At 42.6% G+C, this 26028-nt stretch overlaps 1 protein-coding gene across 1 annotated transcript in view; it reads left to right on the forward strand.

Moving 5' to 3' along the window:
• LOC139205776 (intermembrane lipid transfer protein VPS13B-like) overlaps positions 1-26028 on the forward strand; it is a 309322-nt gene that overhangs the window by 238404 nt on the left and 44890 nt on the right. Inside the window, exons 39-46 of the mRNA XM_070836087.1 lie at positions 5369-5571; positions 6844-7060; positions 9036-9220; positions 17202-17398; positions 19129-19310; positions 19536-19756; positions 19867-19998; positions 25180-25341. Coding sequence (XP_070692188.1) covers positions 5369-5571; positions 6844-7060; positions 9036-9220; positions 17202-17398; positions 19129-19310; positions 19536-19756; positions 19867-19998; positions 25180-25341 — 1499 coding nt within the window. The remainder of the gene's footprint in view (positions 1-5368; positions 5572-6843; positions 7061-9035; positions 9221-17201; positions 17399-19128; positions 19311-19535; positions 19757-19866; positions 19999-25179; positions 25342-26028) is intronic.

Here is a 26028-nt window from a genome sequence, read left to right on the forward strand (position 1 = left end):
TGTAACGGCTTAGATGACGCACGGCTCCCTGCATTGTGCCATTTTGGCCAACAGTGTCCCCTGCTTCGAAAACCAGTTTCCTCTAGTGTCCTATAGTGGTCTTGTGGTGAGTGAATAGTGTATTTCTGTGGTGAGTGACAGTATATTACTTCTATTACTCTTACCATCCCAGACAGTCTTCAGGGGCCTCTGCTAGTTAGGTAATGACTCCTTTAGGTTTCCTCTAATTGATACCAGTACATCCCAGGGTATAAATCAGCCAGTCAGTGGTCAGATAACGGCTGCCAGGGAGAAACCGACGTGGTAAATCAACGTCTCCGATCTTATCTAATGTTGCCCAAGCGTTTGCCAGAAATGTATTTCACTTTAGGAAGATTTCCATCCTCCCTATTCCCCACCACCCACTTTGTTCCTTCAGTGTCATAGGTTGTGCGTTAGCCTGCGGAGGATGTGCTTGAGTGCACTGGTTTACTGGCAAGTTGACTGTGAGTGCTTGAGATACATGTAGGTGTTATGTTTTACAGTATTTTGACACACAGTAGTTCTATAATTGTAGTTCGCTCTCTCACTCACACATGGACCGAACCTCCTGGATTATACTTTGATCTAACTGATCACATACAAAGTGTGTGTATTTTGGGGTTTTTGATATTGTGCTAGTTTTTAAAAGTATTTGTAAATGCAGTAAATGCGCATATTCTTTTGTGTTTTTTCTTTTGTGTCTTTTTTGTGTGTTAGTGTATGGGTGTGTGTGTTTGCAGACAGTGCTCCTCACACAGGTTACAATGTGTCAGCCTCTGTTTGATGCTGTCTCACAGCTTTGTTATGAGTGTTTTTACTGTGGCGAGTCTGTGGCTGTTTAAATGACTTCCACTGATTGGTTCTGAGGGGCTTGCAGATGTCAGAGATGCCTAAGGAAAACATTGACGTACTGTCATGGTACTGCTGGGTGCCTGCAGTGATCATTTTTGTAGAGGCCATTGCTGTCTGTACCATTAATTAAGGCTAAATGGTGGTATTGTTGACTTGGAAAAGTACCGCAGTGTCAACTACCAAATGATTATACTGCATAATTTACTGTTTATGTTTTTGTGAAACTGCGAACACAAACAGTTAAAGTATAAAAATGTCTGTGTCTGCGTGCGTTTGTGTCTGTGTATCATCGCTGTTTTCATATGCCAGGATCTATTTCATTCATTTCCATCTCAGCCAGTTTTTTAAACCCCAAATTCATAAAGTGGAGCCACCTCAAATACCTCCACAACAACAGCTGCCTATTTACTCCAGTGTCTGTGTCTGTGTGTATGTGTGTGTTTATCGTGTATTACTCACGTTGTGGGGATATAAATCTGTTTACACAGTCACATTGTGGGGACTTGCCTTCCTTTTTTGGGATAAAATGCAACTCCCCATAATGCACATCATTAAATTCTAGGGTAAAGACTTGGTTTAAGGTTAGGGTTAGGTTAAGGTTTAGGCAAGTAGTGGTTATGGTTAGGGTTACGGTAAGTCTCCAGGAAATGAATGTAAGTCAATGTAATGTCCTGCAAAGTGATGCAAACACGACTCTGTGTGTGTGCGTGTGTGCGTGTGTGCGTGTGTGGCATAAGACAATATTGTTGTTTATCCCTGTTTTATTCTGTCTGGTTTCTGTGAAAGCTCTTTGTACACATGTGTATCTGTGTTTATGTGTTTTTCACATAAGGTGCCCGAGCTGGATTAAAGGATAACACTGGTATTTTTAAACCTGAGCACTATTTTTTCCATATTTGGGGTTTAAAATAGCTGGTAGGTACAAAAACTTTAGGGCACTGCTATTGACAACACCAATTTTACCTCGCAGGAGGAGATGCTGATATTATTAAGTGTTACACAAATATGTTGTTATGTCCTAACTGACCCTTTTAAACGACAAAGTCACACATTAACACAAACAAACAAACTGATCAAGACGGCGGTACACCAGCATCTACCATGTAAAACTGCTGTTTTTGTCAATGGAGTCTGGTGTCTTTGAACTGAGCATTATATTGGCTATGTCCAGTTAAACAGTAAAGATCTACAGATCTGTCTCTAGGGATCCTCTCTATATTGTTGTCAGACACTAACAATCTTAGCCAGTCAGTGGAAAAACCAAGCACTTTTATTAGACATACTTTGATCTGGCACAGTTGCCCTGAAGGATTACATTACAGCTACTGTAGTTTGTTCGCACTCCTCTCCATTCTTGGCTGCCGGTGGAGACGATCCACTGGACCAATTCCTACGCTTTTTGTACCTACCAGTCATTTTGAACCCAAAATATGTAAAAACAAGGCCCAGGTTTAAACATCTTTACAGATGGAGACTGGATGGTTACCGTCTGTTCACTGGTCTCTAATATTTTTCAGCTCTCTTGTGTGTGTTTAAGGTCAAAACTCCAAAAAGCTGCTGCTGCTATTTTATTCTTGATTCCCATCATAAAGCATTTCATTCTCCTCATTTTTACGTGGTTTTACTTGTGATCTTTAAACATTGTACATAGTCTATGTAGGCAAACACAGGCACACAGGTGCCGCCTGCCTCATCCTCCAGTACTTTACCACCTCCCTTTTTTTCCCCCTTCTCCTCCCTGCTTATGGCAGCACTTCACAGCTCAGCAGTGTAATGTCTTTGGGCTGTCTGCTGACACATCTCTGGAGACGAACCTACATAGCAGTAATATGGTCACACGGTACAGTGTGTGGGGATAGAGAGATCATGGAGAAATGTGCCTCTGACTATTATTCAGCCAGGATGGAAGAATGGAGTTAGAGATGAAGAAAGAAAGGGATCCCCCCTCATTAAAACCACTCCCAATTAGGGTGATTATTAAGAGTGCTGGCTGTTTCTGCTGGCTGAAACACCAGGATGCTGCGGTCAGCTGGGCTGTAAATGACGCATGGTGAGACAGGACTGAATGCTTTGATATGCATTATGTGTATGTGGGTGTATTTGCTTCCACGTGTCCACCTGGGTGTGCATGGTTGCTCATCTGCATTAACAAGTGTATGTATGCAGACATTTGGCTTTATAGTTTTATATGTTGTGAGTTTGTCTCTGCACTTATGTGCTTGTGTCTCCTTTTATACTTGTGTGTGAATGAAAGATTCTCCATTTAACAAGCCAGTTTGGGAGTTCCCGTGTGCTGTCTAATAAATCCTAGCCATGAAAATAAACCCGATGTCCACAGTTCAGTAAGTAATCTCTAACAGCCCTCTCTGCGCCGCAACACCAGAAGATATTAGCAGGTAAACTGCCAACTTATATCAACAATGTCTTTCCTTGGAGAAATGAGTCATCCTAGTATAATATTTCCCCTAGAATGATTCATGCAAGAGAAGCCCTCTTTCATTGGAACCCCCCCGTTGTGTTATTGGGCTCTAATGTTGAATAAGATGTTCCTGAGTCAGTTTACTAAGCCTGAAAAGATGTGAGTGCGCGTGTGTGTGTTGTATCTTCATCATATCATAACTCGCTCGCTACACTCTCTCACACTCTCTGGTTCCGTATCTCACACTGTCTCCCTCCCTCCATGTCTATATCTGTTTGTCTCTTCATTTATCACCTCCTCCCCCACTCCCTTCATGTGCCTTTCCATCTATCCTGCGTTACCCCAAGTGAACCCTAAGCACAGTGCAGTCAAACGTTTGTGTCAAACGACTGAATAATAAATAGGCAAAACTTGTTTTTTGTATAAAACGCTACATACATTTGGCATATTTGTGAAACTGGCACGTCTCATAACCAACACTTAAGAGTTAAATACATATTCTGTTGTATGTAGAGTTAAAGGACAAGCCCGTTTTATGACCGTTTACGTATCCATGGTGTAACTTCTGGGTATTTTCAGGTACATCTTGGTCTGTTTTAGAGATACAGCACAAAAGCATTTTACAGTGTTAAAACATCACTATTGTATTATTGCGTTATTGTATTTAATGTGACAGTCAAGCATATCTTTTAAAATGTGGATCTGTACTGCTGTTGAAATTTTAAAGGTCAAATTAATAAATAATAGGGAATACAATACATAACTTATAGTTAGGGACTGAAACAGGTGTGCCGCTGTTTTCTTTTACTTTCCCAGACTTACAGCCAAGAGGACTGGAGTGAGAATTTCTAGAGTTAAAAGACGTGTTTAAAGAGCCATTTCTCAGGGCATTATTAGTCATCTACTATAGAGGTTTCCAAATGGGCTGCTGCTGCTGCAGCTTTAACTGACCAGATCAGCCCTCCCATGTCAACAACTAGCAGAGGGGGTTTCAGTCCACTGATTTATGGCACCAGAAGGGTTCAGGACAGCCTGTGACCACAGTGACACATCTCTGTTTTAATGGAAAGGACAGAGAATGCTGTCCTTATTAAATTTGCTACTTTTAGTTCTTTCAGGATGAGTGGGTGTTTGGCTCTTCTGTCTGGATCTCATCAGTTTTCACACTGTCATCATGTCTGCTAAACCTTTTAGTTACCAAATCACAGAAACATTGAGTTTGAACTTGAGTCTAAACAGGTTCAGATTGGTGTAACCATGACGCCGGAACACCTTTCTTCAAGTGTCACATCTGTTCTTGTTATTATGATGGTTGCATGTTGTTGTTGCTGTTTATAACCTCAGACTCAAATACAATGTTAGACATCACTCTAGCAACTGGCTGTAACAGTATGATTAAAGACACCGTCTAGTACATTCTCTCCCACTTAAAATGAAATTGGTAGATTTCATTAGTCATCAGTCCATCCATTAAGAAACATGAAGGCAAAGGCAGTAACATACAGTATGCACATAATGGTTAAAGAGGAAAAATCATGCTTTCCTTTTTCAGAGAGCCAAGTGTTTGTTATAAACATCAAATGAGTGTGATAGTTTGGAGGCCAGAGATGTGGTTGGTATATTTCCACAGTATGTTTGCCTTTGATATCACATAGCCAGACTGGCATAGTTGAACAACATAGTTGAGGCATTCGTGCAACTGAATTTTGAAGTTGTTCTTTTTTTTTTTAAATTGTTTATGTGTTTCAGTTTCATCAGGCTAACTTACACCTGCATCAATGAACTGTGTTATTTTTTATACATAATTAGGGATATCAATATTTCACTTTGAAGAAGTATTTATTTTAGACATCTTTCTCATCTTTTTGAACTCTCTTTTCTCTATTTCCAATGTGTAATCTATAAATTTGTGGCCCCTCCAACTTTATCCACAAACCACAAAGGATATTATTGACAAGATATTTTTCCTCATCATAGTCCAAATGTTTGTGACATATCATTTACCTTCTGTTTTCCCTCTGTAGTTCCACCCTGTTCTCTACATGCCAGTCATTGTTACTCCTTCTTTCCTCCTAGATGCAGTTCAGGCTGCGTCTGTGCAGCTGGAGCTACAAGATGCGTTGGTGAGAACGGGTCTGAAGGACCGAAGCCGTCTCCTGCTGGGACCGTTCTCCTGCAGCACCTCCCTGGAGGCTCGGTGGTGTCGGCACAGTGGCAGCCCCGGTCCTGAGCCCGGCCCCCCTAAACTGCTTTTGGACCTGAAGGGAGGCCTGCTGCAGGTTTGTATAGCTGTGGCATCAATTCAGCATCCTCGATCACGAGATTTATCACCATGCATAGCTACAGTTTCTAGAGGTCAGGGTCAGATCAGCACTTCTGCACCTGGTTAGAATTGAGTATCTTCCTCAAGGACACTTAAACCTGGGCTTTTGAGTGAGGCTGTTTCAGCTGAAGAACAGCCTCGGATCATGAGGCCATGCTCACTTAAACGTTATTTCAGCTTGAGTGAATTTGGTTTCAAAATTAATCCTCACTGCATTCATAAGCTGGCACCTACAGGCACAGCTCATCACACTCCTCTTAAATCTGCTGTTCCTATTCCAGCCTGCCACGGCTTCTGTCCTCTTTGCAGTTGAAGCGGTGACCGTATGAATTTCATGTCGTAATTTCGTTCGATTTGAGTCACATCTCCTGGTTAAGTGGTGGAATATTATAAGCCTATTTTTAGGGGGGGTTATAGCTTATGTGTGCCTTTTTTCCTTTGAGATGTTACATAACATCCACACTGAAAAGTCCCTTTTTATGTGACCAACTGAATGCATTATTACTAATGTATTATTCCACATTAGTTCTCCGGGGGAACCCCCCCCTACCCCTCCCCCACATTCAATGGTTCCTTTAAAGGTTTTATTGCGTGCCCATTAACAGAAACATGACTCGCAACTCAACACTTAATACGTAACCATACATTTCCCTCTGTAAATATTGGCGTTTGTGGTGTTTTAATCAAGTGCTGTACAAAAACCACCGGAATTCCTTCCGATTCCTTCTTCTAGTGCTCTCTTAAAAAAAATCCCCAAATTTTCCTGTTTTTGGAGTTTAGTCATAACCCACCCATGCAAGCTAGTGAGTAGCGGGCAAGCAGGCAGGCAGCTCCATGTGTGAAGAGTTTTTGACTCAGAGATTCCTGGTCCTTAGTCCAAACCCCAGGCAGAACTGCTTTGATGGAGCACGGGAAGGGGAATGCCGCGGGTAAGTGAGGAGGATGTAAGGTTGTGCTGGGTAATGTTAGAAAGGATGTGAAGGGGTGATGACGAGGGTAACCCTGACTACTTCTTCTCCTGTTTTGGAAAAGAATGTTAAATAATCGTCAACGTAGGTATTTATGCATCAGCTGTGAGTCTGTGTGACCGTCTAGCTTTTTTATTATCACCGTCTGTTCTTCAGTTTTCTGTCTTTTCTTCCCCTATATTACTCTTTTGCTTTCAATTCCTACCCCGTTGGCCTCTGTCTCCTCTACCATCTTACCCCCTCTGCTTCCTTCTTGACAGGTGTTCTGGGGCCAGGAACATCTGAACTGCCTGAAGCTGGTGGAAGAGCACCTACAGGTGTACCTAAACCTCCAGAGAGGGGATTCGACTGATAGCAGTTCCAAGGGCAAGGCCTGCCACGCCCAGCCACCTCCCTCTCCAGGCTCTCTCTCTCCTCGGACAGAGCACAGCTCAGATGACCTGCGTACAGGGCATTTTCAGTACATCCAGGATTCAGGTGAATGTTTATGCTGATAGTGCAGCCAGGCTTACATCTAGGTACCTATACTCTAATATGTACACTAATCCTCTTTCTAATGACATGATTACTTTGTGGAACATTTCAGAGAACAGCTGGAGATATTCAGCAGTAGCCCACACTCCCAAAAATGAATAGCTGTTTTTCTTTATCAGCTGACATTGGTTGCAGTCATGGCAAACAGACAAAACTGCTTTTTGAAGAGCATTATCCAGGAGTCAGAGTAAAATGATATTACGTGGACATAACTTTTTCCTGCTTATTTCTTGACAAGGTTTCCAAAATGGATGGAACAGTGGTAAGCACTGGTCCCCAAATACATAGGATGAACAGTTACCATCGTCAATCATTCAAAAACTCCTATAACTGAGTTTGTGCTAACTGAAAAAAGAACCTCTGTGCCAAAGTGAGATGTCACTTAAGATACACATTGCCTTAAATCAAAGTCAGATCAAAGCCCACTGTGGAAAGAGGTTTCATCGGACATGTCTGCCTGGTTCCACTCTGAGTAACATGCTGTTTATTCCCTCTCTTTGTGCTTTGTGTGTGCTGTCCTCTGTATGCACACACACAGACACACACAGGAACATTATACACAGAGGATCAAACTTCTCTCTGGCTGGAGACCAGCCGTCCACTCTGTCAGCTGTGGTTGAGTCTTTGTTTGTTGCACTGTTCCACTGGTCTTTGATGCATTTAATATGCTGGCTGAAGCAGGAGAACGTACAGTAGTGAACTAGAACAGAGAGCACAATCTGTCGGCAACATGTTGTCAACAGCCAGAGAAAACCGGGTCCCCGAGTGCAGAGAACAGCGAGTGGCCCCCCGGGGCCTGACACAGGGATGGATGGGATAGATGGACAGAGAAGGAGATGAAAGATGGATGAAGGGAAGGGTAGAAGGAGTCTCTGTCCTCGTCTCTCACTTTCTCTAAGTTCAAGCTAACTCGATTGAGACCAAAACCTCAAGAAAGTGTCCTTTTTCTGTCATCCACCCTTTTCTCAAAAGAACAATACGTCGTCCACCTTCAAGTGGGCGACTCACCGCTTCACATAAAGGGAAAAATTAGCCACAGACAGATTTTTCTGCCCCCTGAAATGTGTTTTCTGCAAAGAGACACTCTGTTTTTACCCCCAGGGGCTAAACAAAGCAGCAGTTCTCTGCTTGACTGTTTTTTTCAAATAAACATTTTTCCAAAGGACTTGAATCCCAAACAGCAGCAGCGACTTAAGTCAAACACCACTCAGAAGTTTAGATCCAGTGTTATCCAGCTTTTGCAGGTGCTTGGCATGGTCCAATCAATGGCTGTTTACTCAATAGCAAAAATGTTTACTCAGCCACTTTGTTTATATGCAGCTTCTTACACATATAAACATTCTGAGAGCGTGGAAACATCTACAGTGCTCTTTTTTGGAGATATTGTTTTGGAGGGTTTAGATTCCATAGTAGAAATAACCATAAAAACATCACAGCAACAGGCAAAGTTAGCTGTTTTGTCTGTTTTTTGACTTTGTTTTTCTGCCATAAAAGGTTAATTGCGTAATGTGAAAAGATTGACACACTATCTTTCATTCCTCATTAGAATCAGAATTCAGAAAGCATCTGAAAATGTTTAAGGGGGGCAGTTAAGCCTTTTAAACAGGATTTTTGTTATGAAACTTTATGTAGTAGTGGTGTTTTTTATGGTGCCAGAAGACAGTGGTGCAGTAAACTGGTAATCTAATCAGTTTATCCTCTGTTTTCTAGTCTGTATTTATTCCAGCCAGCTATTGTACTTTATCTGTTTTTCCTCTTTTTTTGGTTTCCTGTCAACTATTCTCCTCATCTCCTTTTCTTATTTTCTTAGCACCTCACCAATATCTTTTCCCTTTTTATGGTCTCTTATAAAGCACAGCATAAGCCTTGTTTTTGTTAAGTTATTCTAATACTATTGTCCATTCTTCTTTCCCTACAGCTTCCCAGAGACTGCCAGGACCCCATGAGGTGGTGTTCTACAGCGAGACGGAGGAAAGTCCTGGTGTGATGCTGTGGAGGTACCCTGAGCCCCGCGTCCTTACCTTTGTCAGGATAACTCCTGTCCCTTTCAACACCACAGAGGACCCTGAGATCAGCACTGCCGACCTGGGAGACGTCCTGCAGGTAGAGACTGAAACACATATCTCTTGATTAGAAAAAATGTTAACATGTTATACTCCAGAGTCGGGGATAAACAAAGTCCCAGGTGCTCTTTATACTCCTCTGTCTCTATCAGTACTCTGAAAATTCTTCCTCAACCTAACACACAGCACATTGTGAATAAATATGGAAACTCCAAGGAAGCAAGGAGTGGTAATGTGTTCAGCAACCAAATGTTTTATTCATCATTCGTATCAGAATGTGCTGTGGTCCACACGAGTCCTGCCACTATAAAGATCGTGAAAGAGGCATAAACTGAGAAAAGAATCCACACATCTCTCTGCTTAACATCACCTGCAATGAAAGAGAAATAAACTGTCTTGGGCTGCATGTCATTATAATTCCCATGACATGAGTCATGAGAACTCCCATACCCTATGTGTTATTGAATGACAGAGACCCCTGCTGTCCCTCCAAACATGTAATACATGGTCAGACATCTGTGGAAGTCATCTTGCATGCTCTGGTGTGAGTAGCCAGGTGTCTCCAAGCCCAGATGAGGTTATAATTTGGCAGGCTGTAGCAGCTACTGAGTCTACAGGGCCTCAGTGGGAGACAGGACATCCCACTTTTCCTCCAATCACTCATCCTCCGCCTTTCTTTCCCTCCGCCTCGCTTTCCAGCTTATCATCCTCGAAGGCAAGTCGGTTCCCAAATCACGTTCTTTTACATCCTCCTCCATAATTTCTTTTTTTCCTAAGCATAAATATGCTATTTTTAGGTACTGTATAGCTGCCTGAGACTGTCGTAGCTACAATAGCTCAGACTCTTGTTTTTTGACATTTGATCAGGAGTGGAATTTCTGATAATACAATATGCAAAAATTATTTTTGTCACCCTGTAAGCTAAGCTTAACCCAATCATGTTCCTGAGCAAATAGATTGTTCTCGTTCCTTTTTAAGTATTTCTCACTAATTGATTGACAATATTAAGTATTATTACATCCCCAGTGCATTTCAACAGACTTTTTAGTTAATTTTTTTCAAGGGTTAGGGTTAGGTTACCTTTCCTCTTTCTTTCCTCTGCCTCTTTCCTCCATCTGCAGCATAGGTTTCTCATCTCCCAATTTCCTCCCTTTATCTCTCAAATTCCTTCCTGGACTCCCACAGCCATTTCACCTACAGTACAGATGTTTTCTTCCGTATGTTTATGCCGGCCCAGAAGAGACAAGATATTGGAAGGTGCTGCACATGTCTGGCTTCCCTGCGAGGCTCTGCAGCTGTAAAGTCTGTAATGAGCAAAATTCCAAAGCCTCTTGCTGATTGGCCGCATATTGAGTTACAATAGAGAACAGAGGGAGCTGGTGTTTGTAGAGGAGGGAGGGTTAGAGGAATAGACAGAGTTTGAATTGGGAGAGGGTGGTTAATGGGAGTAAGTAGGCTGACGGGAATGAAGAGAGAGAGGTTAACAGACACGGAGTGAGAGGAGAGTCAAGAAGGATGGAGATAGATGGTCACAGAGGGAGGTGGTGTCTTCTGTGGTGCATACAGGAGCATCTGTGTAAGAGGATCTGTGTGAAAATACACTTTCTTTCGTCCAGGGGAGAGAGATGATCCTTCATGAGCTGATGAAACAAGGGGCAGATGGAGGGGTGACAGGAGACACAACAAGCTGGCAGACATATTTCAGCATGTCATGTTCACATGATTCACATGTATTTACAATCTGTCATACACTTTTGACATTGGTATATCAAATGTCAGAGAGGAGATAGATAGGTCTCGGCACTGTATCCATATCTTTGCCTAAAAATGGATGTCTGTGACTGTAGACATACAGTATTTGTGTGAGTGTGAGTGTGTATTACACAGCAGGAGATGTGGAACTAGTGGTTGATGAACATGTGGTTTCCACATCTTCTTCCCCACATTTCTCGTGACATCTGGCATGGTCCTGTCTCTTCTGACAAGTCTGTTAAAAGGAATCAGGTGATGAGACTTCCACTGGGGAAGTGGTGAAAAGAGGAGGCTCTGAGCACCCAACTATTACTGAAACCACTTCATGTGGGGATGAGATGCAGTGGGGTGAGACACTCACTCACTCACTCACATACTCGCAATAAATGCTAAGTATCATTGTTATTGACAGCTATAAAAACAGTTTTGCAAAATTAGTTGGCATTTATTTGGAGGAGAAATGAGACTTGCACTCATAGAAACCACTGTACAAGCCTTAAGTGAGTCATAGGTCGGGAGTCAATCTAATTCTGCTGCTTGTGTTACTGTGACATCCATGTAAATACCCTGGCCAGGCCCTGCAGCAGGCATGTCTGCAATAGAACACTTGGACAGCTATAGCAGTGGATATGTTAACAAAGTTATTATTGGTAACATTAATGAAAAACATCACTTACAAAATGTTTATGTTAAACTGGTTTAAATCCATTGTTGAAAGCTACTCTGAGGCATTTTGTCAACACTGCTAAAAACGGTATCATATATCATGGATTTTTTTGAAAGGAGTGATTGTAAAGTAATTATAAGACATTGGATCCGTTTACTGATATGTTACACAGCCTCTCTTACCTCATATTTTTGTGCAAACACTCACGTAGTATTAAGGCAGTTGTGTGTGTGTGTGTGTGAGGCGAGGAGTTTGGTTCGTGGGGTTATTTGAACAGGACCTTTTGGTCATTAGCCAAAGTCATTGTGATCCCAGATTGAATTCATTTCAGCCTCTGGCAGACAAGGATTATGCTTTCCTTTCTACAAAACTTCAAAAGTCTCAATTAATTCATTTTTTATTCCTCGCAAGACCAGAAAGAAAGTCCAGCTACAGAGAACGGAAATGCAGCCATAAAAATCCAAAAAACAGTAATGGCTCAGTTTCTGTTCCAAAGGAATTTCATTTACTTTACATCTTGAGTGTGCGGAGAGAGAGAGAGAGAGAGGGGGAGAGAGAGCAGGAAAGAGAAAGAAGGCAGTCATAATTTCTCAGGCCTCTAAAATTACCATGTGGCCACACGGAGATGGAGGCTGATAGATTTTGAGAAATGGAAAGTGAGAGGCATAGGGAAAGAAAAAAGAAATAAGGAGAAAAGAAAGAGTGATATTTAACATTAAATTGTCTTGTCATTCCTCTCTGTCATTTAGGGAGTAACGTTTTTCCAATTTAGGGCTGTTTACCAGCAGGTGGAGCGTGAAAAGGATCATGTGAGGTGAACAAAATAAAAGTGGGTCTTTTCCACATTTTCTCCATTTTCTCATTCTATTCCTCCTCTCCTTCTCTTTCTTCTGCCTCCTTATGTCACACGCCCCCCCTCATCTTTTCTTTTGCTCCCTGTCTCCACTCCGCTGAATAGATGAAGGTGGGGTGGGGGGGTTCTTGCTCTGAGCCATTCTGCTCGCTTGTCCCCAGAGCAGATCATATTAACATTTTATAAAATCAAGATTTCCTGCATTTAAATAGTTGTGGTTTCCCAACTGGTTCCAGTATCTCAGAGGGGGAATTCAAACCTCCTTCCATTACTCAAAGTCAACTTGCTTTCTGTGCTGTTTTTACATACAGTAGAAGGAGAGTGAGATGGGGGGGGGGCAGCTGAAAAACGACAGATCTCTGACGGAGCATCCACAGGCTCCCACCTGTAGAGCTCAAGTGAGGAAGGGATAGAAGGAGAGAGGAAGGTGACTCATTCTCACCTTCTCGCCGCCGTGTGGTCCAGTTCTCTGAATCATAAGCAGGTGTCCTTATTGCTGTTTTTCCATCCCGCTCGTTTGTCTGTGGGGTTCTGAAGCCTGAGAAACAGGGAGTAAACACAGGAGCTATGATTCAGCCTGACCCCAGACCAGGGGAGCAGGAGGAGGAAATTTACTTTGTTTAAGCAGAGATCACCAGCTTGAGTTCAGCCTCATATAGTGAAATGGACGAATGGAACACATTCTGTTCTCATTTACATTCACATTTGTCTTTTGCTAATGCTAGCTTTCCTTAATATTCAAATGTATCAATTTGATTATGCACTCGCTGTTTGGGCAGTTGCCCAAATCACTCTGACTTTTTCAGACAAACATCACACCATCTGCTCCCCTGCTGTTGCTTTCGTGCATGGCACCGTGGGATAGCCTTTCATGTACCAGCAGGGCTCTGCACTGCCATCACGTTCCTGCTGGCCTGCGACCGATATCATAAAACCTCTGTGGCCTGAGATGAACCGGCAACCTTCAGCCATAACCGCTCCTGCAGCTGTTGTTTCTGTCATTGTTGTTATTATGAGAAACACAGGTCCACCAACAGCGTCCCATTCACAGCTAGCCGTTTTTATTGATGCATTCTTTTTCTCCAATTAGTAAAAATATGCAGGCTTTTGTAGGGGGTTAGAATCTGAGGGGAGTCAGTAGGGTATTTCATTTCAGAGCGACACATTGAACCAGAAAGAGTGTATTTTAGCCAAGACAACTATTATTTTAGTGGGACAGCGCTCAAGCAGTCCTGCATTAGTCACAGCTAATGCACTATAAAAATAAAAGGCTGTCCATGTGGTTAATTTGATCTGGAGTTTTTACACCTCATCCACCAAAACTGCAATCCCCCTTTTTAAAAGTTTGGCATTACAGAGGGAAAACAAAAAAAAGTTAAGCATGAAGATCTCAGCATGGGCTTATTCCTGATTTTCCACACTGATTAATGTTAACGTATATTAGCCCACCTGAGACAGCATAGCAGGAGTCATTTTCAGAACAATTTTCATTACATTTCCTGAATAAACATTTGCTCAATCCGATGTCAATTCAATTTGTCAGCTGGCTGATAAGAGGTAGCTAGCAGTGGAAGTTTTAGACATATAGGCATCAGTGAAATAACAGAAGACCTAATAGCAGTGTTGATATTGTTAATAAGAGTAATGGCAGAGAAGGCTGTGGATGTCAGCAGCCACGGCCTCAGAGGGAGCTAGGGGAGTCTTCAGTTGCAGAGACATACTTGAACTTTAGCAGTGATCGCACCTGGGTTGATCATGGAAGTTGAAATCATTTCTGTGTGTTGTGTATTTGCTTTAGTTTGCCGTCTTGAGAGACTGTGATCGGTCAGTCAGTCAGTCAATGAAACGTATATCCATGCAGAGTAGTAGTTTGTGGTTTGGCAGAAACAGAGGTGGGTGACAGGAATGGAAATCAGATCTGTATATACACAATGCTGCCAACAGTCCTGGATTTGAATATATTTGTAAATAGTTTTGAATAATTAAACTAATTGAAAAGTCTTCAGCTTCACTCTCCAGGTATTGAACCGTCTCCAAAATGGAACCTTGACTCAAGAATTATGATAACATTCAAGATAACCCTTCGGCTGATATGTCCAGAGGTCTAGCTGCCAATCCTTCTTTGTCTTGCGTTTGAAGAAAGCACAGATTGGACCCATCCAGCCAAGGGAATGTCAGCTATTCACAGTTACATGTTGTTTATCAGATAAGGTACACACACAATCAGGCAGCGGAAACCAACACTGCCCAGGCTGTATCTTGCACTCACATACATACGCACACCTGTGTATACACACGTGTATACACGCATATTGTCTTTCATACGTACAATTATACATACTCTTTTTCTTGAACACATATACACAATCCATTCGACATATACACAGGTGCCTTCTCCTCCCAAAAGCCAGTGCCAGACGTCCAACTCAACAAAAATGTATTTCATTTTTTTCTTTCCTTTTCCATCATCCGTATAACATTTTTTGAACTCGTTATCGATTTCATCTCCACTCTCCTCCAAGGCCAGGGCTACAAGTCAATGGGAACATGACGCAAATTCAACCATGCAAATGTATTCCACTATACCATATATGTACCTCACATATTCATTTCTGCATGCCGTCATGTGTATAGAATATCACAGGTGAAAAAAAAACACCCTCTGTGTTTTAGCAACGCAGTTCTGGGAATTCTCGGTGGAGATTCAGTGAGTTTCCGCTCTGGTGGCTCAGCGTTGGGGTTTCGGGTGCACCACTCTGTCAGGTACAATTATGAGAAGCTGATTCCAGGAAAACCTGTGTGGCATTTCATATATGATGTAAGCTGCAGTTACCTCATGCATTCCTCCCCAACAGTACAGTCCCACACAATTCACGGGCACATGAATGCACAGACACATACAAACACATTTTGTCAGCCCAAAGCTTTTCACATACCCACGTGCCAACTTGTTGACAGTTCTGTGAGTTTGGTAATCGTCCAGGACGTTTTGTACCTCCGGTAAACAATTGGATTGTCACAGACACATGTGCAGTGTACAGTGTATGTTCAACAATGTACACAACACACACACACACACATTTATGACTGCCTGGCATCGTTCAGGTGTGCTACAAAGAGCTCCCTGCCACCTCTGATCCATCAGTAGCCGAGTTGTGCAGGTGGTCGAGGGAACCCGAGAACCTGTTTTAGTTCACACAGGAGCACCAGACACATTTATGCTAATTTTGGCACAATGTGAAAGGAATGAATGGAGCCCTACCAGTCATCACATAATGTGAGAACACTCACATAACCTGATTGTTATTCAGTGTGAGAAACAGCTCCAGGACTTCAATGCTAATGGCTGTCTCGTAGCACCCAGTTGCCTGGTGTTTAGTTATGCTGTGGTCATGCAGCGTTGTTATGGAGATGAGTTGTAGTCTTGCTGCGTTGGTGGTCTGCGGTCAGTGTTATAGTTTTTTCCAACTAGACGAGAAATTAAAGATTTGGTTTGTCTGAAGTGAGTAAAAATCAAGGTTGTATAAAAAAGTCACTTGCTCATTCCTTCCCTAAGGCAGGGATTCCCCTTGTCTTGAAAGGGTCAGTAAAGTATCAATGCTTGATGATTAGCAGACCACTGCAGTTGCTTAATACTTTATGTGTAACTGGGGATCCACAGGACTGAAGTAGTACCTGTTGTGCAATAACAAAGCCTTACAGTAATCCTACTGCTGATGAGTAATCAGGGTTACACTGAGGGGGTTACAATAGCCTGCTTGTTTGAACTGGAGCCTTAAGTTAAAGTAAAGAACATCTGAGGGATACAACAGTAAGACACCACTTGTGTCCATCTGTAGAGGAGACTAAGTGGGGGATATAAAAACACTCAATAAAATGCTGTCATCGGATGGAGCAAAGCCATCACCTTAAGATAGGAATATCTGATACACGGGTAGAAAACAGTATGATTTTTACAGCAAAACCATAACATAAAGACGTTTTCATGCATGTTCCTGATGCATATTTGGTATATTCAACAGCAACAATAACCATTTGTTACCAAATTTGTTTCAGTGCATGCAGAACTCAGTGTAACCCTATAAGGCAACCCAAAGGGATGCAAAGAAGCATTTTGGTTATGTCTTTGGTGTCTTTGACTCCTCATGAAGTCTCACAGAGAGCCATTCCTGCACGTTTCCTCCAAGCTTTCTCGAGGAGAAAACAAATATCTGTGATCATTTTTAGTCTGTGTTCAATAGTTGTCAGCAGCCGGCTGTGTGGAAAATATGAGGCAAGGAAAAAATAATGGTGACAGACATTTGTGCCCAAGTGATTTCATCCAAGTAAACACTGGAATTAAGCCATTGTTGACTGGTGAGCAGAGGCACATACCTTGTTCAGAAACAGTCTAAATCTATGTGTGGAGGGAAATGGTTTGTTTGACCTGCAGATGTTTAATGAAGATTTGCATCAGCAAGAGTACAGGGGTGAGGTGTTAACCTCTTTGACATTGTCTACCATTCCTACTGTGTTTGCTGCACTAAAATAAACAGCACTGAACAACGTGTATACTCCATTTATGTAGTCTGTCCTTATAGGCACCTTACAGGCACATTTTTGAATAAGTAGTTAGATTACCACAAGGCCTTTACTGTTAAGGGCATTTGAGACTGTCCCTAAGATGGATAGAGAGGCACATACAAGCCAAAATAAAATACATATTTGGAGGTTACATGTGTCAGTTGTTTACTATGTCTTTCCTTCCAGGTACCATGCAGCCTAGAGTACTGGGACGAGCTCCAGCAGGCCTTTGTTGCATACCGGGAGTTCAGCCTTTCAGAGAGCAGTGCCTGCCAACTGCAGCTGCCCAGCCTCAGCCTCACCGACCAGCAGAAGGAGCTGGTGGCCTCAGACCTGTGGAGGATAGTGCTCAATAATAACGGAGAGGGAGGAGATGAACAGAGGTCAGGAAAAATTCTATATTTTATCTTACTGTCTCACGCTGTTTTTTTGTGCTTGTAGGGATCTGTAAGTACGCCTGTACAGCCGAGCTTGTATCTGAGACAGTGCGTGTGTGTCTACACAGCGATGTGTGTGTGTGGATCTGCAGTAGTTGTGCAGTCCGGTGGGAGGGAAAGCAGAGAGAGAGCGCACCCAGGCCGCCGAGCACAAAGAGCTAGCAATGTGTCCCTCGCCCCACATCTGGTGTGCAGGAGCAGGGAGCGGGCTTGGAAGGCGTTCAGATCGGCCTAATGAGATTTCCCAGCACACCAAGTGCCTGTCAGGGCCCATCCGGATTCCTTCCTGCTTACCTTGAGTGTATCTAATCGAGGGGAAGCAAGAGGAGTAAAGCCCCCTTTGGGTTGGCTCATAAGTTCCTAGGCCTGGCCTGGGTTGGGCTGGGTTGAGTCGGGATGGGATGGGTTAGACTGGGCCTGCCAAGCGCTGTAACACCTCAAAGAGCATGCTTTTACTCCTTTCTTCTCGCTACCACTGCTTCCTCTCTTCATCTCTCCCATGTCTCACCCGGCATCCTGTTACATCTTCTGTGCTTCACCCATTTTTCATTTTTTTCTGACTTTTTCTCATTCCTTCCCCATCTTAATTTACTCTCTCCCCCCATTTTACTTCCTCTCGGGACTTAAGGAACTTTTAGTGGAAGAGAATTGCCAAGCCCACATTCTGTGTGGCTTAGAGAGCTCCAGAGGAGCAAAAAGGGAGGAATGAGAAAACATGTAAGAGAAGAAACGGAGAAAAAACTCTACAGTACCAGATACAGTGTAAAGCAAAATATACATCTGTGTTTCATTACAATCATACTCCAAACACTACATTTCCTTTATGTTTAAATTATTTGTCTTTTTTGATCAAAATTGATTCCCCTTTCCTTACTCGTTCGTTTCATCTGCCTTACTTTAGTTTCCACTAGAAAAATAACTTGGCTGCCCTGCCAACTGGAAGTAATGAAAATTGTCAACATATGATGCTTATCTTTTTAAGGAGCACTCTGCTGCACCAGCATTTTTCAGGTCTTGAGCGTTTCCTGCTAGAGTTTTTATGGTGGATCATGGTAGCAGCAAATTACAGAGCAAATGGTCATTCACTTCAATTACCTTCCATTCAACATCATCAACCATGACATGCAATTAATGTCCATGGAGAGGTTCTCTTGGAAACTGCGGCAGAAAAAATTTGTACCTAAACTCACAACCTCGGACAGTGAGGAGGCCCTCTCCATATTGTTGTCTCTTTTCATTCCTTTGCAGCATTTGTCTCATTGTTGATTTCTGATGAGAACGTCACACAATTTGTAAAATGCTGGGCAAGAGACAAAAGCATTCAGCTACAAATAAAGATCAGACTGTTTTAATTAGTGAGTAGACTTTTTCTGGCAATTATTCCACAGCTGTGCTCATGCTTTTGATATTGCAAAACAAAGTTTGATAGAAAATCAATAATCGTTTGCTAGTTTTTCCCTTAAAGCTGTCAAATGCTGAATTAGAGTCGTATAGTACTAATTTTTCTCCATTATTATTTCCATCTGAAGTAGTCTCATATTCACAGAGTGCCCTCAGTTAATTTGTCTTTATTTCTTTGTATTTTTAGTGTTTTCAGAGTTTGTTTATTTTTTGTTTACTTGCAGAAAAACGTCTCAGTCTGTTTATTTTTAACCATATCTCCCCTTTCCCTGCAGTTCGGACAGTGAGTGTGGGTCCCAACTGCCCTGCGATCAGTTGGTATCTCCAATTGCGTTGGCAGCCTGCACCCGAGTGGACTCCTGCTTTGCACCCTGGTTTGTCCCATCTCTGGGTGTTTCCCTACAACTAGCACAGCTGGACATTCACCTCTGCCACCACCTAGAACAGCTGGGCACAGGTAGGACACAGCAATACACAGTACACACATTAATTATTAGGTTTGAGTATTAGGTTAATTTAGAGGCATTGAAGTCTAACTGTGAGACAGAGGATTCAGATTTCCTTTGTATTTTGTTAGTTCAGGAAAAATACAGAGCCAGTGTTCGTTCCCTTTAATTACCTTACATTCAGTATTGTTTGACACGACTTGACTAAATGTGGATGCTGTGTCTCTCTCCTCCAGTTCCATCTCGACAACTTCGTCCCTTCCTGCCAGACAGGAAGTTACCTCAGGAGCAGGAGTTCATTGTGATTGGTACTCGGGAGCCAAGGGTCTTCCTACGCCAGTGGAGCAATGGACCACGTCAGTGTCAGGAGTTCAGCTTTTCCACCCAGCTAGACTGCAAGCTGCTGGAGTACCGAAACCTAACACACCTTCAGCTCCTCCAGCCTTGTGTACTACAGGTAGAGCTCAGCTAGATATATTGGTTTCACATCTGTCTCCACATTTTGATTCGAAGCGTTTACTCTGAAATGTGAAAACAATTTAGAAACTAATTTCTTGCATGTTTCAGGGTGAGGCTACGGCCGCCTGCTGCCCTCAGAACACCACATTGGATGTGAACGTGTTTGTGGACCCGGTGTTCCTCAATATCAGCCAGTATGCCATTCACACTGTTGACACTGCCCTGCTCAGCTGGAAACAGGTAAGGTTTAGACTGCAGCGCGCTTTTTATTTAACAGCACTCCAAACAATACATTTAAGTATTCACTCCATGAACTGACTTACAAAAATCAGGCACATTGTTAATGATAATTATTTTACATTATTGTATTTATTCATTATTTTATTTAATTCTTGAAGATTGTTTATGTTGCTTTCAGAGGGTTGGAATAATGGAGCATGTTAAAGGTCCTGAAGGCTGAAGTTGTCTTTCAATTTCTTTTTTTAAATAACCCCATGTAGGCCTAATGTCAGATGCAAAACATGGTATTGATTTCTTGCATGAAAATGTAGACAGGCTATTTTTAAACTGTTGCGTGTGGAAGTGCATTTGAAGTGACCAAAATAATCAGTGATATTGGAAGATGACTTATTAACTTGTACATTTAAATAGAAGGATACATTCAGACATTTAACGTAACAAGGGATTTGCCCTGTTGTTTGATCACCAGCACTTGCATATAGCTATTACAGCACATTTGGAGCCAAGGACTCGTAAATCTATAGAGGAAAGCTATAGAAAATGTACATTTAGAGAATAAACTGAAAGACGGTCTTTTGTCCCAGATGGAGTATCAGCTAAACAAACTCACAACAAAATGGATTTCATGAGAATGGTTTCAGTTGTGTGCCAGTGGTAATAAAATTTGCAGGATGGAGCTGCCTTTCAGTTTGCTGTAAACTCTGAGTAAGAGGCTACGGTGTGTCTGTTCTTGAGCTTCTAGGCCTATGGTCCTCGTCATCTCTCAGTTCTCAGCTCTCAGCACTGCCTCTGGTAGCCAGGATATTTGTGTGTGAAGTGATGCCCATGAAAACACGGTAAAACTTGAGTGGTGACACCTGCCAAGACTTCATCTGGCCCCAGTCCTCCACCCACTTGTCTACTACATACACACACGCACACACACCCTGGCCCCTCTGGCTTTGTATGCCCTATCATGGCTCTGCTCTGCTCAGCTGTGGCTGTGCTGACTCATATACTGGCCTCTGGAGACGTGAGGTACTCTCGTGGTTTTACATGCATGCAGACTCTCACTGCCAGGTGAGAGAAATAATAGCCCATGTTTTTCTAGGAACAGCTGTGGTCTTTTACCTGTGGAAAATAAAATTAAACAAGCTGTATAGAAATCCACTATAAAATGATTGTTCTGGCTAGAGGTTTAATACTTTTGTTTTCACCCAGTGGCATCGTTGACTCATCATAAGCATTAAACCGACCGTATTGGATGATGGGTCGTAATTGACCCATGGCTTCATCATTGGATCATGTAGCTCAAGCTAGAGAATGTTCCCTATTTCTGCTGGTTAATTTAGCCATAAATAAGACTTTAGAGCGTTGGTGGTGTTGCAATGAATAGTCATATTGCAGCATTACTGGAGTGTTTTGAACATGTTGGTATCCATGGTGGGCTTTACCCAACATGCCAAGCATGATTAGTTAGGTTATGAGTTGGCCGTATGCTCTTAGCCAAGACCTTTCTGATACTGATTGGGTGATATGTTTGGCATTTTGAATGCCATCTTTGCCCAGTATCTGGAGACCCAAAATAAAGGAACACAATGCTCACACACACAAACGCACACAGAATATCCTTCCTCACTTGTACATTACACAGTCCGTCTGTCTTCCAGGGCAGACAGACACTCAAGCACAAACCCTGAAGGCTGCACTTGGATGTTCAGTGGTATGGGATTGATTCATAAAATGATTAAGGCTGTTGTATTGTCTTGATTGGTCTAAACAGCAGCAGCCTTGTAACTGGTACAGAACCTTTTAACTACCTCCAGCCTTTACCACTTTGCTGAACACAAGGAAAAAACACACCATAATTATAAGGCAAATGTGCAGCATGTGAGTATGGTAGTTCTGGAGTAGGGGGTAGATAGAGGTCAAGTACAAAAGGCTGGTTCTGTAGGAAATGCTCCTCGTAAATATTTAGTCCACTTCAGAGAAAGTTGTGATCAGTTCATTCATGGAATATTGTTTCGTTTTTTAGGGTTTTCACTTAAAGAAAATCTTGTACGTGGCGAGAAAACCTTGTATGGGTGCGATTACTGTCAGCACACGCCGTCTGGTGATGCGGTGCACTATAGGGATGGATGTAAAGGGCCGCCCAGTAAAGCTAAAACGTATCTTTGATCCGGCTTACATTCCAGACACACTCATGCACACATTGTCCATGCACAGAAAAACTTGATCCTAATTGAAAACGTAATTACAAGCAGTTGGAAATGCTAACAGGCTCTGTCCTTCCGCAACAGAAGGATGTATCCCAACGTGTGTAATTGTTTCAGTGATTTTCATGTTTCCTGGTGTCAAGGCTGGCAGGCAGGCCTGTTGTGATGTGGCCTGTAGGGTCGGCATTGAACCGTGGAGAAGATTCCTCAACTACCACACAATTGAAACCTCACAACCCTGGCATGGCCATACCAGACCACCACAACCAGAACAGCTGGAGCACTTCCAGATGCATATCAGTAAATAGAAATAAAAGACGCTTTTTGGTATATGGTTGTAATTTATTCTCATATGGCCAAAATACATTATTATATACAGTTGTCGTCATGGTAACATGGACTGCTCTTGTATCCATGATAATATCACCAAGGCCTCTCTGGCAGTCATAAGATATAAGATAAGATAGTCAGCATGTCCCCCAGCCAGCAGGCTCACCTCTTCTTCCTTAGCACTACTGCACTGCTTTGATTTGATACCAACCTTCAAGGGGCAAAGTTCTGACTCCAGCTAGGTAGTTTAGACTTAAGGCCAAATTAAACGCCAACAATTCTGTTATATGTAAAACTGAAATAAGAGTTAGGTAAAACTACTATTATACATTTTAGAGGGTTCCTTGATTCAGAAGATAAAAGCAAAATTAATATAGAATACCTTATTTACTTTTGAATTTCTTCTCCTTTTGCATCAACTACTTGATAGCCCCATATGGCCCCAACCTCAGTTCCCCACCACACTAACCTCAGGTCCCATGCCTCCATTTTCAATTCTCGGTCCCCAGCCCCACTTTCAATCTTTGCTCCCCCCAGCCCCTAACCCCAGGGAAGTGGCTTTGGTGGAAAGCCACACAAAAGCCCAGTAGTATTTACACACTCTGCTTTCTCACAGAACGTTCACAGGCTGTTACATGTGCAATTGAGACAACAGGAATTTTCCTCCTGTTATTTTTTTCCCCCTGTTCCTCCCATGTACTGATGATTCTCTCCTTTCCTTTGCAACCGGAAAGAAAGTGATAGAGAGAGATCAGGTTCCTGTTTGTAGCAGATGTGTGGGTGAGGGTCATCTATAGAGGAATATGTAGGTGATTTTAGATCTGATTATTGTTTCATTGGGCCCCTTTTACAGGTTTCACTATCTCCTCCATCGTGTCCTGTTTCATGAGCATTTCTCTTGCCTGGGTGTCGTTATTTACAATCTGTTTTCCAGACATTTTACTGTACCTTGCCATTTATATATGTGCCACTCTACCATGCAGATCTGGGCTACACTCTGTGAAAATGAAGGTAATATTATCCGGGTGGATTAGCGAAATGGATACTTTGATTCCTGGTAGGACTTCGTCTGAAGAAGAAGCTGCCATCTTGTGCTCTTTAACAAGGAAGATGTGTTGACTGTTTAAATATCTTTGTCCTAATGTTTGTCCACTTAAAATCCCTGGATATACAGAGTGATTATGATAACTGCAGGAAGCTTTTCTGATGTGTGTATCATGTGGCCTCATGAATCGTTGCGGAAATACGATACCATCAAAGAGTGGGCTTAGCAATGGCATCTTAAGATGGCAGCAGGAAGTTTGTAAATCGCAGTGTCAGATTCGAAAGGGAGCACAGATAGTGTTCCACTATAAAACTGGAAATGGATTTGAACCCACTGTCGCAGCTGTCCCATCTATATTTTGCTCTCTCTACCTCTCTCTCTCACACACATCTATCATCAAGTGTTCTTTTTAATGGTGTAAACTTTCCCATCCGTTTTCAATAGCATCAACAACCCCAGGACCCTGAACGTGCTTGGCAGTCAGATTCTGAGCTTTTACTGCCAGCCTCTTTTAACCATCAACCATCAACCCCCTGCCATTTAAAAGTACACAGCAGGCTGGGGTCCTTCTTTGTTGGGATAGTTGAGTAGTTATTGAGAAGCTTTTTGAACCACAGTCATGTGCGTCAGTATTTAGGGAGGGGTACACAGGAGAGATCCCATCAGGGCCTAAGAGCCTTTGGAACGAGCTCAACTGAAACTTACACATACACTTGCACCCATGCACTCGCTATCCAACTCGCATGCACACTATGTGCTGTTTTGAAATAGTTTACTTGAATTCCTGTATGCAGGAGAATTGACACACTCCCTTCTCCCTGTTAAACCAGTGTTTTCAATAGCAGGCCAGAGAGCTCTTCGCTCTTGCATGCAAAGTGACGTAAGAGTGGATAGCATCCCTGAACGACTCACATGACTTGAGTTTTCTGCGAAGCTTTCTCATTGACCCATTGCTGTAGGTGGCCCGGACTCCACTATATTGTTTTCTCCTCACAAACCACATTATATTGATGACTCTTATGAACAGGAATGCCTACTTAAAGGCCCACTTTGTTCTGAGCGTTGAGAAAATATTAGGAAAAACCATGCATACAAACTGAGTCGCGATTTGAAATGAGTTGACATCTCTAAGCCTGTTTACCTCACCAATGACAAACATTTAGCTCCTCAAAAAGCATGTGTAAAAGTTGAAATTTTTCTAAAGAGAGAAGCCTCCTGGAAGTTTTATGTGGGACCGGGGGGTAGGTTTGGCCCTGAAGGCCAGTGTAAGCTGCTTCAGCCTGGATAGCTGTCAGACTGATATGATTCACTCCCCTGTTGAGGTTGTGTTGCTCCCACAGATGATATCATTCATGTCTTTCTCCTACTGGCTGACAGCTGCACCTCTAAGATCTGCATTTTTCAGATTGAGAATACATGCATTGTTGACACCTGCGTATGTGCTTATACACACACTACACACATACTGTGCATTATACTCCCACCATAAACATACACACCTGCTGAAAGTATCGGCTTTCTTTTTTATTCACAAGCTTTCTTTCCTATGTCTCTTCCTTCTCCTCCTCTTCCATCCCTCCACCAATACCTCCTACCTCTGTTTTCTCCCAGAATGAGAACCCAGAAGCTGAGGAGCTGGTCTACAGCCACTATGTGATCTGTAACGACACCCACGAGACACTGCGCTTTGGCCAGGTGGACACAGATGAGAACGTGCTGCTTGCCAGCCTCCACAGTCACCAGTACAGCTGGAGATCCCACAAGTCCCCTCAGGTATTGTACACACACACACACACACACACACACACACACACACAAGCACACATATACATACATAGCCCAGGGGCTGGGAAATATGAGGTTCGTCATCGGCCCTGTGGTTTTGGGGTGGAGTTTGGGAGTTTGGAGGTTTAGAATAGATATATTCACATGCATTCATGCTTATAATACACTCACACACTCACACACACAACTTTAGCCAGAAGACATTAATGCATCCTCTATACGTGTGCACAGAACATATACACAGACATGCCCACACAGACATACATACACAGAATAGATTGCTAACATAGTCGATTATTTGCACAAGCGGTACACACATAGAAGTACGAACATAAACTCACATACACTCATTCTGAAACATGTAAGTGTGTACCTGGATACACATGTACTACGTGTGCACCTACATGCACACACACACACACACACACACACACACACACACACACACACATATATATATACATACATACCAATGGCGGAAAGAATGGCTTACACATACAAATACATACTGATTTGATCATACAAATCTTGTCCACAGATTCACAGAGATATACGCACAGACACACTGGACACACCATCATCAGCTTGCAGCCACTATCTGTGTGTTTCTGTCAGCGCACTCAAACAGTGCATTGACAGCATTGTTAAAGAAGATTGATTATATTTAACCCTTTG

Source organism: Pempheris klunzingeri, chromosome 8 (assembly GCF_042242105.1).
Source record: "Pempheris klunzingeri isolate RE-2024b chromosome 8, fPemKlu1.hap1, whole genome shotgun sequence".
NCBI classification, from domain to species: domain Eukaryota; kingdom Metazoa; phylum Chordata; class Actinopteri; order Acropomatiformes; family Pempheridae; genus Pempheris; species Pempheris klunzingeri.